The sequence below is a fragment of the Somniosus microcephalus genome, unplaced genomic scaffold (genome assembly GCF_052327205.1).
Source record: "Somniosus microcephalus isolate GS21.2 unplaced genomic scaffold, FLI_Smic_1.0 unresolved_chr9, whole genome shotgun sequence".
Lineage (NCBI taxonomy): Eukaryota > Metazoa > Chordata > Chondrichthyes > Squaliformes > Somniosidae > Somniosus > Somniosus microcephalus.
The window spans coordinates 1,120,589-1,137,952 of NW_028225187.1; the positions used below are offsets into that span (position 1 = coordinate 1,120,589).

The window sequence follows — 17,364 nt, forward strand, 5'->3', positions numbered from 1 at the left end:
CTTTAACACCATTGTTCACTGTGGCCATGGAGAGGCCTGCCTGGCCTGCTGAGTTTCCCAGCATTGTCTGTGGTGATTTTACACCCTTTAACACCATTGTTCACTGTGGCCATGGAGAGGCCTGCCTGGGCTGCTGAGTTTTGCAGCATTGTCTGTGGTGATTTTAGACGCTTTAACACCATTGTTCACTGTGGCCATGGAGAGGCCTGCCTGGCCTGCTGTGTTTTGCAGCATTGTCTGTGGTGATTTTAGACTCTTTAACACCATTGTTCACTGTGGCCATGGAGAGGCCTGCCTGGCCTGCTGAGTTTCCCAGCATTGTCTGTGGTGATTTTAGACACTTTAACACCATTGTTCACTGTGGCCATGGAGAGGCCTGCCTGGCCTGCTGAGTTTCGCAGCATTGTCTGTGGTGATTTTAGACCCTTTAACACCATTGTTCACTGTGGCCATGGAGAGGCCTGCCTGGCCTGCTGAGTTTCCCAGCATTGTCTGTGGTGATTTTAGACCCTTTAACACCATTGTTCACTGTGGCCATGGAGAGGCCTGCTTGGCCTGCTGAGTTTTGCTCCATTGTCTGTGGTGATTTTAGACCGTTTAACACCATTGTTCACTGTGACCATGGAGAGGCCTGCCTGGCCTGCTGAGTTTCCCAGCATTGTCTGTGGTGATTTTAGACCCTTTAACATCATTGTTCACTGTGGCCATGGAGAGACCTGCCTGGCCTGCTGAGTTTTGCTCCATTGTCTGTGGTGATTTTAGACCCTTTAACACCATTGTTCACTGTGGCCATGGAGAGGCCTGCCTGGCCTGCTGAGTTTCGCAGCATTGTCTGTGGTGATTTTAGACCCTTTAACACCATTGTTCACTGTGGCCATGGAGAGGCCTGCCTGGCCTGCTGAGTTTCCCAGCATTGTCTGTGGTGATTTTAGACCCTTTAACACCATTGTTCACTGTGGCCATGGAGAGGCCTGCTTGGCCTGCTGAGTTTTGCTCCATTGTCTGTGGTGATTTTAGACCGTTTAACACCATTGTTCACTGTGACCATGGAGAGGCCTGCCTGGCCTGCTGAGTTTCCCAGCATTGTCTGTGGTGATTTTAGACCCTTTAACATCATTGTTCACTGTGGCCATGGAGAGACCTGCCTGGCCTGCTGAGTTTTGCTCCATTGTCTGTGGTGATTTTAGACCCTTTAACACCATTGTTCACTGTGACCATGGAGAGGCCTGCCTGGCCTGCTGAGTTTCCCAGCATTGTCTGTGGTGATTTTAGACACTTTAACATCATTGTTCACTGTGGCCATGGAGAGGCCTGCCTGGCCTGCTGAGTATTGCAGCATTGTCTGTGGTGATTTTAGACCCTTTAACACCATTGTTCACTGTGGCCATGGAGAGGCCTGCCTGGCCTGCTGAGTTTTGCAGCATTGTCTGTGGTGATTTTAGACCCTTTAACACCATTGTTCACTGTGGCCATGGAGAGGCCTGCCTGGCCTGCTGAGTTTTGCAGCATTGTCTGTGGTGATTTTAGACCCTTTAACACCATTGTTCACTGTGGCCATGGACCGGCCTGACTGGCCTGCTGAGTTTTGCAACATTGTCTGTGGTGATTTTAGACCGTTTAACACCATTGTTCACTATGGCCATGGAGAGGCCTGCCTGGCCTGCTGAGTTTTGCAGCATTGTCTGTGGTGATTTTAGACCCTTTAACACCATTGTTCACTGTGGCCATGGAGAGGCCTGCCTGGCCTGCTGAGTTTTGCAGCATTGTCTGTGGTGATTTTAGACCCTTTAACACCATTGTTCACTGTGGCCATGGACAGGCCTGACTGGCCTGCTGAGTTTTGCAACATTGTCTGTGGTGATTTTAGACCCTTTAACACCATTGTTCACTGTGGCCATGGAGAGGCCTGCCTGGCCTGCTGAGTTTTGCAGCATTGTCTGTGGTGATTTTAGACCCTTTAACACCATTGTTCACTGCGGCCATGGAAAGGTCTGCCTGGCCTGCTGAGTTTTGCAACATTGTCTGTGGTGATTTTAGACCCTTTAACATCATTGTTCACTGTGGCCATGGAGAGGCCTGCCTGGCCTGCTGAGTTTCCCAGCATTGTCTGTGGTGATTTTAGACCCTTTAACACCATTGTGGCCATGGAGAGACCTGCCTGGCCTGCTGAGTTTTTCAGCATTGTCTGTGGTGATTTTAGACCCTTTAACACCATTGTTCACTGTGGCCATGGAGAGGTCTGCCTGGGCTGCTGAGTTTTGCAGCATTGTCTGTGGTGATTTTAGACCATTTAACACCATTGTTCACTGTGGCCATGGAGAGGCCTGCCTGGCCTGCTGAGTTTCCCAGCATTGTCTGTGGTGATTTTAGACCCTTTAACATCATTGTTCACTGTGGCCATGGAGAGGCCTGCCTGGCCTGCTGAGTTTCCCAGCATTGTCTGTGGTGATTTTAGACTCTTTAACACCATTGTTCACTGTGGCCATGGAGAGGCCTGCCTGGCCTGCTGAGTTTCCCAGCATTGTCTGTGGTGATTTTAGACCCTTTAACACCATTGTTCACTGTGGCCATGGAGAGGCCTGCCTGGCCTGCTGAGTTTCCCAGCATTGTCTGTGGTGATTTTAGACCCTTTAACACCATTGTTCACTGTGGCCATGGAGAGGCCTGCCTGGCCTGCTGAGTTTTGCAGCATTGTCTGTGGTGATTTTAGACCGTTTAACACCATTGTTCACTGTGGCCATGGAGAGGCCTGCCTGGCCTGCTGAGTTTCCCAGCATTGTCTGTGGTGATTTTAGGCCCTTTAACACCATTGTTCACTGTGGCCATGGAGAGGCCTGCCTGGCCTGCTGAGTTTTGTAGCATTGTCTGTGGTGATTTTAGACCCTTTAACACCATTGTTCACTGTGGCCATGGAGAGGCCTGCCTGGCCTGCTGAGTTTCCCAGCATTGTCTGTGGTGATTTTAGACCCTTTAACACCATTGTTCACTGTGGCCATGGAGAGGCCTACCTGGCCTGCTGAGTTTTGCAGCATTGTCTGTGGTGATTTTAGACCCTTTAACACCATTGTTCACTGTGGCCATGGAGAGGCCTGCCTGGCCTGCTGAGTTTTGTAGCATTGTCTGTGGTGATTTTAGACCCTTTAACACCATTGTTCACTGTGGCCATGGAGAGGCCTGCCTGGCCTGCTGAGTTTTGTAGCATTGTCTGTGGTGATTTTAGACCCTTTAACACCATTGTTCACTGTGGCCATGGAGAGGCCTGCCTGGCCTGCTGAGTTTTGTAGCATTGTCTGTGGTGATTTTAGACCCTTTAACACCATTGTTCACTGTGGCCATGGAGAGGCCTGCCTGGCCTGCTGAGTTTCCCAGCATTGTCTGTGGTGATTTTAGACACTTTAACATCATTGTTCACTGTGGCCATGGAGAGGCCTGCCTGGGCTGCTGAGTTTTGCTCCATTGTCTGTGGTGATTTTAGACCCTTTAACATCATTGTTCACTGTGACCATGGAGAGGCCTGCCTGGCCTGCTGAGTTTCCCAGCATTGTCTGTGGTGATTTTAGACCCTTTAACACCGTTGTTCACTGTGGCCATGGAGAGGCCTGCCTGGCCTGCTGAGTTTCCCAGCATTGTCTGTGGTGATTTTAGACCCTTTAACACCATTGTTCACTGTGGCCATGGAGGGACCTGCCTGGCCTGCTGAGTTTTGCAGCATTGTCTGTGGTGATTTTAGAGCCTTTAACACCATTGTTCACTGTGGCCATGGAGGGACCTGCCTGGCCTGCTGAGTTTCCCAGCATTGTCTGTGGTGATTTTAGACCCTTTAACACCATTGTTCACTGTGGCCACGGAGAGGCCTGCCTGGCCTGCTGAGTTTCCCAGCATTGTCTGCGGTGATTTTAGAGCCTTTAACACCATTGCTCACTGTGGCCATGGAGAGGCCTGCCTGGCCTGCTGAGTTTTGCAGCATTGTCTGTGGTGATTTTAGACCCTTTAACACCATTGTTTACTGTGGCCATGGAGAGGCCTGCCTGGCCTGCTGAGTTTCCCAGCATTGTCTGTGGTGATTTTAGACACTTTAACATCATTGTTCACTGTGGCCATGGAGAGGCCTGCCTGGCCTGTTGAGTTTCCCAGCATTGTCTGTGGTGATTTTAGACACTTTAACATCATTGTTCACTGTGGCCATGGAGAGACCTGCCTGGCCTGCTGAGTTTCCCAGCATTGTCTGTGGTGATTTTAGACCCTTTAACATCATTGTTCACTGTGGCCATGGAGAGGTCTGCCTGGCCTGCTGAGTTTCCCAGCATTGTCTGTGGTGATTTTAGACCCTTTAACATCATTGCTCACTGTGGCCATGGAGAGGCCTGCCTGGCCTGCTGAGTTTTGCAGCATTGTCTGTGGTGATTTTAGACCCTTTAACACCATTGTTCACTGTGGCCATGGAGAGGCCTGCCTGGCCTGCTGAGTTTCCCAGCATTGTCTGTGGTGATTTTAGACCCTTTAACACCATTGTTCACTGTGGCCATGGAGAGGCCTGCCTGGCCTGCTGAGTTTTGCAGCATTGTCTGTGGTGATTTTAGACCCTTTAACACCATTGTTCACTGTGGCCATGGAGAGGCCTGCCTGGCCTGCTGAGTTTGCCAGCATTGTCTGTGGTGATTTTAGACCCTTTAACACCATTGTTCACTGTGGCCATGGAGAGGTCTGCCTGGCCTGCTGAGTTTCCCAGCATTGTCTGTGGTGATTTTAGACCCTTTAACACCATTGTTCACTGTGGCCATGGAGAGGCCTGCCTGGCCTGCTGAGTTTCCCAGCATTGTCTGTGGTGATTTTAGACACTTTAACACCATTGTTCACTGTGGCCATGGAGAGGCCTGCCTGGCCTGCTGAGTTTTGCTCCATTGCCTGTGGTGATTTTAGACACTTTAACACCATTGTTCACTGTGGCCATGGAGAGGCCTGCCTGGCCTGCTGAGTTTTGCAGCATTGTCTGTGGTGATTTTAGACACTTTAACACCATTGTTCACTGTGGCCATGGAGAGGTCTGCCTGGCCTGCTGAGTTTTGCAGCATTGTCTGTGGCGATTTTAGACACTTTAACACCATTGTTCACTGTGGCCATGGAGAGGTCTGCCTGGCCTGCTGAGTTTTGCAGCATTGTCTGTGGTGATTTTAGACCCTTTTACATCATTGTTCACTGTGGCCATGGAGAGGCCTGCCTGGCCTGCTGAGTTTTGCAGCATTGTCTGTGGTGATTTTAGACCCTTTAACACCATTGTTCACTGTGTCCATGGAGAGGCCTGCCTGGCCTGCTGAGTTTTGCTCCATTGTCTGTGGTGATTTTAGACACTTTAACACCATTGTTCACTGTGGCCATGGAGAGGCCTGGCCTGCTGAGTTTTGCTCCATTGTCTGTGGTGATTTTAGACACTTTAACACCATTGTTCACTGTGGCCATGGAGAGGCCTGCCTGGCCTGCTGAGTTTTGCAGCATTGTCTGTGGTGATTTTAGACCCTTTAACACCATTGTTCACTGTGGCCATGGAGAGGTCTGCCTGGCCTGCTGAGTTTTGCAGCATTGTCTGTGGTGATTTTAGCCCCTTTAACACCATTGTTCACTGTGGCCATGGAGAGGCCTGCCTGGCCTGCTGAGTTTTGCTCCATTGTCTGTGGAGATTTTAGACCCTTTAACACCATTGTTCACTGTGGCCATGGAGAGGCCTGCCTGGCCTGTTGAGTTTTGCAGCATTGCCTGTGGTGATTTTAGACCCTTTAACACCATTGTTCACTGTGGCCATGGAGAGGCCTGCCTGGCCTGCTGAGTTTTGCAGCATTGTCTGTGGTGATTTTAGACCCTTTAACACCATTGTTCACTGTGGCCATGGAGAGGCCTGCCTGGCCTGCTGAATTTTGCTCCATTGACTGTGGTGATTTTAGACCCTTTAACACCATTGTTCACTGTGGCCATGGAGAGGCCTGCCTGGCCTGCTGAGTTTTGCTCCATTGTCTGTGGTGATTTTAGACCCTTTAACACAATTGTTCACTGTGACCATGGACAGGCCTGCCTGGCCTGCTGAGTTTCCCAGCATTGTCTGTGGTGATTTTAGACCCTTTAACACCATTGTTCACTGTGGCCATGGAGAGGCCTGCCTGGCCTGCTGAGTTTCCCAGCATTGTCTGTGGTGATTTTAGACCCTTTAACACCATTGTTCACTGTGGCCATGGAAAGGCCTGCCTGGCCTGCTGAGTTTCCCAGCATTGTCTGTGGTGATTTTAGACCCTTTAACACCATTGTTCACTGTGGCCATGGAAAGGCCTGCTTGGCCTGCTGAGTTTTGCAGCATTGTCTGTGGTGATTTTAGACCCTTTAACACCATTGTTCACTGTGGCCATGGAGAGGTCTGCCTGGCCTGCTGAGTTTTGCAGCATTGTCTGTGGTGATTTTAGACCCTTTAACACCATTGTTCACTGTGGCCATGGAGAGGCCTGCCTGGCCTGCTGAGTTTCCCAGCATTGTCTGTGGTGATTTTAGACCCTTTAACACCATTGTTCACTGTGGCCATGGAGAGGCCTGCCTGACCTGCTGAGTTTCCCAGCATTGTCTGTGGTGATTTTAGACTCTTTAACACCATTGTTCACTGTGGCCATGGAGAGGCCTGCCTGGCCTGCTGAGATTTGCAGCATTGTCTGTGGTGATTTTAGACCCTTTAACACCATTGTTCACTGTGGCCATGGAGAGGCCTGCCTGGCCTGCTGAGATTTGCAGCATTGTCTGTGGTGATTTTAGACCCTTTAACACCATTGTTCACTGTGACCATGGAGAGGCCTGCCTGGCCTGTTGAGTTTTGCTCCATTGTCTGTGGTGATTTTAGACCCTTTAACACCATTGTTCACTGTGACCATGGAGAGGCATGCCTGGCCTGCTGAGTTTCCCAGCATTGTCTGTGGTGAATTTAGACACTTTAACACCATTGTTCACTGTGACCATGGAGAGGCCTGCCTGGCCTGCTGAGTTTCCCAGCATTGTCTGTGGTGATTTTAGACACTTTAACACCATTGTTCACTGTGGCCATGGAGGGACCTGCCTGGCCTGCTGAGTTTTGCAGCATTGTCTGTGGTGATTTTAGACCCTTTAACACCATTGTTCACTGTGGCCATGGAGAGGCCTGCCTGGCCTGCTGAGTTTCCCAGCATTGTCTGTGGTGATTTTACACCCTTTAACACCATTGTTCACTGTGGCCATGGAGAGGCCTGCCTGGGCTGCTGAGTTTTGCAGCATTGTCTGTGGTGATTTTAGACGCTTTAACACCATTGTTCACTGTGGCCATGGAGAGGCCTGCCTGGCCTGCTGTGTTTTGCAGCATTGTCTGTGGTGATTTTAGACTCTTTAACACCATTGTTCACTGTGGCCATGGAGAGGCCTGCCTGGCCTGCTGAGTTTCCCAGCATTGTCTGTGGTGATTTTAGACACTTTAACACCATTGTTCACTGTGGCCATGGAGAGGCCTGCCTGGCCTGCTGAGTTTCGCAGCATTGTCTGTGGTGATTTTAGACCCTTTAACACCATTGTTCACTGTGGCCATGGAGAGGCCTGCCTGGCCTGCTGAGTTTCCCAGCATTGTCTGTGGTGATTTTAGACCCTTTAACACCATTGTTCACTGTGGCCATGGAGAGGCCTGCTTGGCCTGCTGAGTTTTGCTCCATTGTCTGTGGTGATTTTAGACCGTTTAACACCATTGTTCACTGTGACCATGGAGAGGCCTGCCTGGCCTGCTGAGTTTCCCAGCATTGTCTGTGGTGATTTTAGACCCTTTAACATCATTGTTCACTGTGGCCATGGAGAGACCTGCCTGGCCTGCTGAGTTTTGCTCCATTGTCTGTGGTGATTTTAGACCCTTTAACACCATTGTTCACTGTGGCCATGGAGAGGCCTGCCTGGCCTGCTGAGTTTCGCAGCATTGTCTGTGGTGATTTTAGACCCTTTAACACCATTGTTCACTGTGGCCATGGAGAGGCCTGCCTGGCCTGCTGAGTTTCCCAGCATTGTCTGTGGTGATTTTAGACCCTTTAACACCATTGTTCACTGTGGCCATGGAGAGGCCTGCTTGGCCTGCTGAGTTTTGCTCCATTGTCTGTGGTGATTTTAGACCCTTTAACATCATTGTTCACTGTGACCATGGAGAGGCCTGCCTGGCCTGCTGAGTTTCCCAGCATTGTCTGTGGTGATTTTAGACCCTTTAACATCATTGTTCACTGTGGCCATGGAGAGACCTGCCTGGCCTGCTGAGTTTTGCTCCATTGTCTGTGGTGATTTTAGACCCTTTAACACCATTGTTCACTGTGACCATGGAGAGGCCTGCCTGGCCTGCTGAGTTTCCCAGCATTGTCTGTGGTGATTTTAGACACTTTAACATCATTGTTCACTGTGGCCATGGAGAGGCCTGCCTGGCCTGCTGAGTTTCCCAGCATTGTCTGTGGTGATTTTAGACCCATTAACACCATTGTTCACTGTGGCCATGGAGAGGCCTGCCTGGCCTGCTGAGTTTTGCTCCATTGTCTGTGGTGATTTTAGACCCTTTAACACCATTGTTCACTGTGGCCCCGCCCCTCAGCAGCCGCAGGGGGCGGGGCTATGACGTTAACCGCGCGCTGCCGCGGGTGTACGGCGGCTCGGGGGCCACGTGACACAGTGGGCGGGACCCCTAGGCGTTACGAGCGGTGAATGGCGGGCGCGGCTGTCAATCCTCGAGGCGCAGCCAATAGAAGAGCCGGACTCAGCGAGGGATTTTAATTAGCTGCCTGTGTGCTGCTGGAAGTCCCCGGATGCCGCTCCGCTTTGAGGAAGAAGGTAACATGGCGGCGGGACTGAGGATGCATCCGGAGCGAGAGTGGGTGGGCGGCCGGCCACGCTGCGGGGATCAGGGAATCGCCGACATTTACAGCAGCGCCGGCCTCTCACAGGCAGTGTTTGGGGCGGACGGGGGGAGGGGGAAGTGTTTGGGGCAAAATGGGTGGGAGGGGAGGGGGAAGCGGTTGGGTCGAAGGGGGGGAGGGGGAAGCGGTTGGGTGGAAGGGGGGGGAGGGGGAAGCGGTTGGGTGGAAGGGGCGGGGGGGAGGGGGAAGCGGTTGGGTGGAAGGGGCGGGGGGGAGGGGGAAGTGTTTGGGTCGAAGGGGCGGGGGAGGGGGAAGTGTTTGGGTCGAAGGGGCGGGGGAAGTGTTTGGGTCGAAGGGGAGGGGGAAGTGTTTGGGTCGAAGGGGAGGGGGAAGTGTTTGGGTCGAAGGGGAGGGGGAAGTGTTTGGGTCGAAGGGGAGGGGGAAGTGTTTGGGTCGAAGGGGAGGGGGAAGTGTTTGGGTCGAAGGGGAGGGGGAAGTGTTTGGGTCGAGGGGGGAGGGGGGAGTGTTTGGGTCGAAGGGGGGAGGGGGAAGTGTTTGGGTCGAAGGGGAGGGGGAAGTGTGTGGGTCGAAGGGGAGGGGGAAGTTTGGGTCGAAGGGGCGGGGGGGAGGGGCAAGTGTTTGGGTCGAAGGGGGGGGAAGTGTTTGGGTCGAAGGAGGGGGAGGGTGAAGTGTTTGGGTCGAAGGGGGGAGGGGGAAGCGTTTGGGTAGAAGGGCGGGGGGGAGGGGGAAGCGTTTGGGTCGAAGGGGCGGGGGGGAGGGGGAAGCGTTTGGGTCGAAGGGGCGGGGGGAGGGTGAAGCGTTTGGGTCGAAGGGGCGGGGGGAGGGGGGAGCGTTTGGATCGAGGGGAGGGGGGAGCGTTTGGGTCGAAGGGGAGGGGGGAGCGTTTGGGTCGAAGGGCGGGGGGAGGGGGAAGCGTTTGGGTCGAAGGGCGGGGGGAGGGGGAAGCGTTTGGGCCGAAGGGCGGGGGGGAGGGGGAAGCGTTTGGGTCGAAGGGCGGGGGGGAGGGGGAAGCGTTTGGGTCGAAGGGCGGGGGGGAGGGGGAAGCGTTTGGGTCGAAGGGGCGGGGGGCGGGGGGGAGGGGGTAGCGTTTGGGTCGAAGGGGCGGGGGGGAGGGGGAAGCGTTTGGGTCGAAGGGGCGGGGGGGAGGGGGTAGCGTTTGGGTCGAAGGGGCAGGGGGAAGCGTTTGGGTCGAAGGGGCGGGGGGAGGGGGAAGCGTTTGGGTCGAAGGGGCGGGGGGAGGGGGAAGCGTTTGGGTCGAAGGGGCGGGGGGGAGAGGGGAGCGTTTGGGTCGAAGGGCGGGGGGGAGGGGGGAGCGTTTGGAGCGAGGGGGGAGGGGGAAGCGTTTGGGTCGAGGGGGGAGGGGGAAGCGTTTGGGTCGAGGGGGGAGGGGGAAGCGTTTGGGTCGAAGGGCGGGGGGGAGGGGGAAGCGTTTGGGTCGAAGGGCGGGGGGGAGGGGGAAGTGTTTGGGTCGAAGGGGGGGAGGGGGAAGTGTTTGGGTCGAAGGGGGGGAGGGGGAAGTGTTTGGGTCGAAGGGCGGGGGGAGGGGGGAGTGTTTGGGTCGAAGGGGCGGTGGGGAGGGGGGAGTGTTTGGGTCGAAGGGGAGGGGAAGCGTTTGGGTCGAAGGGCGGGGGGGAGGGGGAAGTGTTTGGGTCGAAGGGGCGGGGGGGAGGCGGGAGTGTTTGGGTCGAAGGGGACGGGGGAAGTGTTTGGGTCGAAGGGGAGGGGGAAGTGTTTGGGTCGAAGGGGAGGGGGGAAGTGTTTGGGTCGAAGGGGAGGGGGAAGTGTTTGGGTCGAAGGGGAGGGGGAAGTGTTTGGGTCGAAGGGGCGGGGGGGAGGGGGAAGTGTTTGGGTCGAAGGGGGAAGTGTTTGGGTCGAAGGGGGGGAGGGGGAAGTGTTTGGGTCGAAGGGGCGGGGGGAGGGGGAAGTGTTTGGGTCGGGGGGGCGGGGGAAGTGTGGGTCGAAGGGGAGGGGGAAGTATTTGGGTCGAAGGGGAGGGGGAAGTGTTTGGGTCGAAGGGGGGGAGGGGGAAGTGTTTGGGTCGAAGGGGCGGGGGGGAGTGGGAAGTGTTTGGGTCGAAGGGGCGGGGGGAGGGGGAAGTGTTTGGGTCGAAGGGGCGGGGGGGAAGTGTTTGGGTCGAAGGGCGGGGGGGGAGGGGGATGTGTTTGGGGCGGGGGGGAGGGGAAAGTGTTTGGGTCGAAGGGGCGGGGGGGAAGTGTTTGGGTCGAAGGGCGGGGGGGTAGGGGGAAGTATTTGGGTCGGGGGGGAGGGGAAAGTGTTTGGGTCGAAGGGGCGGGGGGGAGGGGAAAGTGTTTGGGTCGAAATGGCGGGGGGAGGGGGAAGTGTTTGGGTCGAAGGGGCGGGGGGAGGGGGAAGTGTTTGGGTCGAAGGGGGGAGGGGGAAGTGTTCGGGGAGGGGTAAGTGTTTGGGGCGGGGGAGGGGGAAGTGTTTGGGTCGAAGGGGAGGGGGAAGTGTTTGGGTCGAAGGGGAGGGGGAAGTGTTTGGGTCGAAGGGGAGGGGGAAGTGTTTGGGTCGAAGGGGAGGGGGAAGTGTTTGGGTCGAAGGGGCAGGAGAAGTGTTTGGGTCGAAGGGGAGGGGGAAGTGTTTGGGTCGAACGGGCGGGGGGGAGGGGCAAGTGTTTGGGTCGAAGGGGGGGGGAAGTGTTTGGGTCGAAGGGGGGGGAGGGTGAAGTGTTTGGGTCGAAGGGGGGAGGGGGAAGTGTTTGGGTCGAAGGGGGGAGGGGGAAGTGTTTGGGTCGAAGGGGGGAGGGGGAAGTGTTTGGGTCGAAGGGGGGGAGGGGGAAGTGTTTGGGTCGAAGGGGGGGAGGGGGGGAAGTGTTTGGGTCGAAGGGGGGGAGGGGGAAGTGTTTGGGTCGAAGGGGCGGGGGGGGAGGGGGAAGTGTTTGGGGCGGGGGGGAGGGGGAAGTGTTTGGGTCGAAGGGGCGGGGGGAGGGGGAAGTGTTTGGGTCGAAGGGGAGGGGGAAGTGTTTGGGTCGAAGGGGAGGGGGAAGTGTTTGGGTCGAAGGGGGGGGGGGAGGTGCTTGGGTCGAAGGGGCGGGGGGAGGGGGGAAGTGTTTGGGTCGAAGGGGCGGGGGGAGGGGGGAAGTGTTTGGGTCGAAGGGGCGGGGGGGATGGGGAAGTGTTTGGGTCGAAGGGGGAGGGGGAAGTGTTTGGGTCGAAGGGGCGGGGGGGAAGTGTTTGGGTCGAAGGGCGGGGGGGAGGGGGAAGTGTTTGGGTCGAAGGGGCGGGGGGAGGGGGAAGTGTTTGGGTCGAAGGGGCGGGGGGGAAGTGTTTGGGTCGAAGGGGCGGGGGAGGGGGAAGTGTTTGGGTCGAAGGGGCGGGGGAGGGGGAAGTGTTTGGGTCGAAGGGGGGAGGGGGAAGTGTTTGGGTCGAAGGGGAGGGGGAAGTGTTTGGGTCGAAGGGGAGGGGGAAGTGTTTGGGTCGAAGGGGAGGGGGAAGTGTTTGGGTCGAAGGGGAGGGGGAAGTTTTTGGGTCGAGGGGGAAGTGTTTGGGTCGAAGGGGAGGGGGAAGTGTTTGGGTCGAAGGGGAGGGGGAAGTGTTTGGGTCGAAGGGGAGGGGGAAGTGTTTGGGTCGAAGGGGAGGGGGAAGTGTTTGGGTCGAAGGGGAGGGGGAAGTGTTTGGGTCGAAGGGGAGGGGGAAGTGTTTGGGTCGAAGGGGAGGGGGAAGTGTTTGGGTCGAAGGGGCGGGGGGGAGGGGGAAGTGTTTGGGTCGAAGGGGCCGGGGGGGAGGGGGAAGTGTTTGGGTCGAAGGGGCGGGGTGGAGGGCGAAGTGTTTGGGTCGAAGGGGCGGGGTAAGTGTTTGGGTCGAAGGGGCGGGGGAAGTGTTTGGGAAGGGGGGGAAGTGTTTGGGTCGGGGGGGAGGGGGGAAGTGTTTGGGGCGGGGGGGAGGGGGGAAGTGTTTGGGGCGGTGGGGGAGGGGGAAGTGTTTGGGTTGGAGGGCGGGGTGTGGTAAACCACTTTTATCGTTCACTATCGTTACACTATGGTTATCACTGTTTACACTGTTGTGTCACTACACAAGGTCACCTCTTGTCAAGCTGTTATACCTGGGCTGACCACAGATGACTCCACCCATGGCTCCGCCTGCTTGCCCAGGTATAAAGGTGGTCGACTGGTTGGTATTCCTCCTTGTTGGACCCGATCGCCCACAAGGGTGGGCTCTGTTATTTAGCCAATAAAAACCTATAGTTACCATCCTAACTTGTCGCTTTTCATTGGATGAATTGATAGGTATATCAATTTTATTGGCTACATTTTGAAATGAGTGGATCGGAGCAGCAAAACGATCAGCCAAACGGCCAGCTGCAACAGCCACAGCAGCCGGCCTGGCTGCGAGACCTCCTACCGTCGTACCTGGATCTAAACCCACAGGCAGCGAACTCAGCCCTCGTCTTCGAACACTGGCTGAGCTGTTTCGAATCCTACCTGGAAGAATCCGGCGTGCCTCAGAGATCCAAGCTAAGAGTTCTGACCGCCCAGGTGAGCCCTAAAGTATTTGCATTCATCCAGGACGTTACTACATACGACGACGCCCTCAACCTGCTGAAAGAGCAGTACCGGAGCCCGGTAAACTCTATGTATGCCAGACATCTCCTAAGATCCCGCTCGCAACAGCCAGGAGAGTCTGTAGATGAATTTTTACGGGCGCTACAAACACTCGGCAGGGACTGTGACTTTAAAGCTGTAACGGCTGCAGAAAATACTGAAGGGAATATCCGCGATGCCTTCGTGAAAGGCCTTCGGTCCGACTACTCACGGCAAAGACTGCTCGAATCAAAGGACCTCGACCTGAATACAACTGCAGCCCTCGCTCGCTCTCTGGAAGTGCTTGCCCAGGTATAAAGGTGGTCGACTGGCTGGTATTCCTCCTTGTTGGACCCGATCGCCCACGAGGGTGGGCTCTGTTATTTAGCCAATAAAAACCTATAGTTACTATCTTAACTCGTCGCTTTTCATTGGATGAATTGATAGGTATATCAAGGGGGAAGTGTTTGGTTAGAAGGGGGGGGGAGGGTGAAGTGTTTGGGTCGAAGGGCGGGGTGGGAAGTGTTTGGGGCGGGGGGGAGGGGGAAGTGTTTGGGGTGGGGAGGGGGAAGTGTTTGGGTCGAAGGGGGGGAGGGGGAAGTGTTTGGGTCGAAGGGGGGGAGGGGGAAGTGTTTGGGTCGAAGGGGGGGAGGGGGAAGTGTTTGGGTCGAAGGGGGAGGGGGAAGTGTTTGGGTCGAAGGGCGGGGGGGGGAGGGTGAAGTGTTTGGGTCGAAGGGCGGGGGGGGGAAGTGTTTGGGGCGGAGGGGAGGGGGAAGTGTTTGGGGCGGAGGGGAGGGGGAAGTGTTTGGGGCGGGGAGGGGGAAGTGTTTGGGTCGAAGGGGGGGAGGGGGAAGTGTTTGGGTCGAAGGGCGGGGGGGAGGGGGAAGTGTTTGGGTCGAAGGGCGGGGGGGAGGGGGAAGTGTTTGGGTCGAAGGGGCGGGGGGGAGGGGGAAGTGTTTGGGTCGAAGGGGCGGGGGGGAGGGGGAAGTGTTTGGGTCGGAGGGCGGGGGGGGAGGGCGAAGTGTTTGGGTCGAAGGGGCGGGGGGGAGGGGGAAGTGTTTGGGTCGAAGGGGCGGGGGGAGGGGGAAGTGTTTGGGTCGAAGGGGCGGGGGGGAGGGGGAAGTGTTTGGGTCGAGGGGAGGGGGAGTGTTTGGGTCGAAGGAGGGGGAAGTGTTTGGGTCAAAGGGGCGGCGGGGGAGGGGGAAGTGTGGGTCGAAGGGGCGGGGGGGAGGGGGAAGTGTTTGGGTCGGAGGGCGGGGGGGAGGGGGAAGTGTTTGGGTCGAAGGGCGGGGGGGAGGGGGAAGTGTTTGGGTCGAAGGACGGGGGGGAGGGGGAAGTGTTTGGGTCGAAGGGCGGGGGGGAGGGGGAAGTGTTTGGGTCGAAGGGCGGGGGGAGGGGGAAGTGTTTGGGTCGAGGGGAGGGGGAAGGGTTTGGGTCGAAGGGGCGGGGGGAGGGGGGAGTGTTTGGGTCGAAGGGGGGAGTGTTTGGGTCGAAGGGGAGGGGGGAGTGTTTGGGTCGAAGGGGAGGGGGAAGTGTTTGGGTCGAAGGGGAGGGGGAAGTGTTTGGGTCGAAGGTGAGGGGGAAGTGTTTGGGTCGGGGTGGAGGGGGAAGTGTTTGGGTCGAGGGGAGGGGGAAGTGTTTGGGTCGAAGGTGAGGGGGAAGTGTTTGGGGCGGGGGGAGGGGGAAGCGTTTGGGTCGAAGGGGCGGGGGGAGGGGGGAGCGTTTGGATCGAAGGGCGGGGGGGAGGGGGGAGCGTTTGGGTCGAAGGGGAGGGGGGAGCGTTTGGATCGAAGGGCGGGGGGAGGGGGAAGCGTTTGGGTCGAAGGGCGGGGGGAGGGGGAAGCGTTTGGGCCGAAGGGCGGGGGGGAGGGGGAAGCGTTTGGGTCGAAGGGCGGGGGGGAGGGGGAAGCGTTTGGGTCGAAGGGCGGGGGGGAGGGGGAAGCGTTTGGGTCGAAGGGCGGGGGGGAGGGGGAAGCGTTTGGGTCGAAGGGGCGGGGGGCGGGGGGAGGGGGAAGCGTTTGGGTCGAAGGGGCGGGGGGGAGGGGGTAGCGTTTGGGTCGAAGGGGCGGGGGGGAGGGGGAAGCGTTTGGGTCGAAGGGGCGGGGGGAGGGGGAAGCGTTTGGGTCGAAGGGGGGAGGGGGAAGCGTTTGGGTCGAAGGGGCGGGGGGGAGAGGGGAGCGTTTGGGTCGAAGGGCGGGGGGGAGGGGGGAGCGTTTGGAGCGAGGGGGGAGGGGGAAGCGTTTGGGTCGAGGGGGGAGGGGGAAGCGTTTGGGTCGAAGGGCGGGGGGGAGGGGGAAGCGTTTGGGTCGAAGGGCGGGGGGAGGGGGAAGTGTTTGGGTCGAAGGGGGGGAGGGGGAAGTGTTTGGGTCGAAGGGGGGGAGGGGGAAGTGTTTGGGTGGAAGGGCGGGGGGAGGGGGGAGTGTTTGGGTCGAAGGGGCGGTGGGGAGGGGGGAGTGTTTGGGTCGAAGGGGAGGGGAAGCGTTTGGGTCGAAGGGCGGGGGAAGTGTTTGGGTCGAAGGGGCGGGGGGGAGGCGGGTGTGTTTGGGTCGAAGGGGACGGGGGAAGTGTTTGGGTCGAAGGGGAGGGGGAAGTGTTTGGGTCGAAGGGGAGGGGGGAAGTGTTTGGGTCGAAGGGGAGGGGGGAAGTGTTTGGGTCGAAGGGGAGGGGGAAGTGTTTGGGTCGAAGGGGCGGGGGGGAGGGGGAAGTGTTTGGGTCGAAGGGGGAAGTGTTTGGGTCGAAGGGGGGGAGGGGGAAGTGTTTGGGTCGAAGGGGCGGGGGGGAGGGGGAAGTGTTTGGGTCGGGGGGGCGGGGGAAGTATTTGGGTCGAAGGGGAGGGGGAAGTGTTTGGGTCGAAGAGGGGGAGGGGGAAGTGTTTGGGTCGAAGGGGCGGGGGGAGTGGGAAGTGTTTGGGTCGAAGGGGCGGGGGGGAGGGGAAAGTGTTTGGGTCGAAGGGGCGGGGGGGAAGTGTTTGGGTCGAAGGGCGGGGGGGTAGGGGGAAGTATTTGGGTCGGGGGGGAGGGGAAAGTGTTTGGGTCGAAGGGGCGGGGGGGAGGGGAAAGTGTTTGGGTCGAAGGGGCGGGGGGAGGGGGAAGTGTTTGGGTCGAAGGGGCGGGGGGAGGGGGAAGTGTTTGGGTCGAAGGGGGGAGGGGGAAGTGTTCGGGGAGGGGTAAGTGTTTGGGGCGGGGGAGGGGGAAGTGTTTGGGTCGAAGGGGAGGGGGAAGTGTTTGGGTCGAAGGGGAGGGGGAAGTGTTTGGGTCGAAGGGGAGGGGGAAGTGTTTGGGTCGAAGGGGAGGGGGAAGTGTTTGGGTCGAAGGGGAGGGGGAAGTGTTTGGGTCGAAGGGGCAGGAGAAGTGTTTGGGTCGAAGGGGAGGGGGAAGTGTTTGGGTCGAAGGGGAGGGGGAAGTGTTTGGGTCGAAGGGGAGGGGTAAGTGTTTGGGTCGAAGGGGAGGGGGAAGTGTTTGGGTCGAGGGGGGAGGGGGAAGTGTTTGGGTCGAAGGGGGGAGGGGGAAGTGTTTGGGTCGAAGGGGAGGGGCAAGTGTTTGGGTCGAAGGGGAGGGGGAAGTGTTTGGGTCGAACGGGCGGGGGGGAGGGGCAAGTGTTTGGGTCGAAGGGGGGGGGAAAGTGTTTGGGTCGAAGGGGGGGGAGGGTGAAGTGTTTGGGTCGAAGGGGGGAGGGGGAAGTGTTTGGGTCGAAGGGGGGAGGGGGAAGTGTTTGGGTCGAAGGGGGGAGGGGGAAGTGTTTGGGTCGAAGGGGGGGAGGGGGAAGTGTTTGGGTCGAAGGGGGGGAGGGGGAAGTGTTTGGGTCGAAGGGGGGGAGGGGGGGAAGTGTTTGGGTCGAAGGGGGGGAGGGGGAAGTGTTTGGGTCGAAGGGGCGGGGGGGGAGGGGGAAGTGTTTGGGGCGGGGGGGAGGGGGAAGTGTTTGGGTCGAAGG

At 57.8% G+C, this 17,364-nt stretch overlaps 1 protein-coding gene across 1 annotated transcript in view; it reads left to right on the top strand.

Annotated features, from left to right (window-relative positions):
- LOC147084206 (uncharacterized) overlaps nucleotides 1-13,851 on the top strand; it is a 34,082-nt gene extending 20,231 nt beyond the window's left edge. The window contains exon 2 of the mRNA XM_085979275.1: nucleotides 13,141-13,851. Within this exon, the coding sequence (XP_085835401.1) occupies nucleotides 13,171-13,752 (582 nt within the window). The 5' untranslated portion in view covers nucleotides 13,141-13,170 and the 3' untranslated portion in view covers nucleotides 13,753-13,851. The remainder of the gene's footprint in view (nucleotides 1-13,140) is intronic.
- The last annotated feature ends 3,513 nt before the right edge of the window (nucleotides 13,852-17,364 follow it).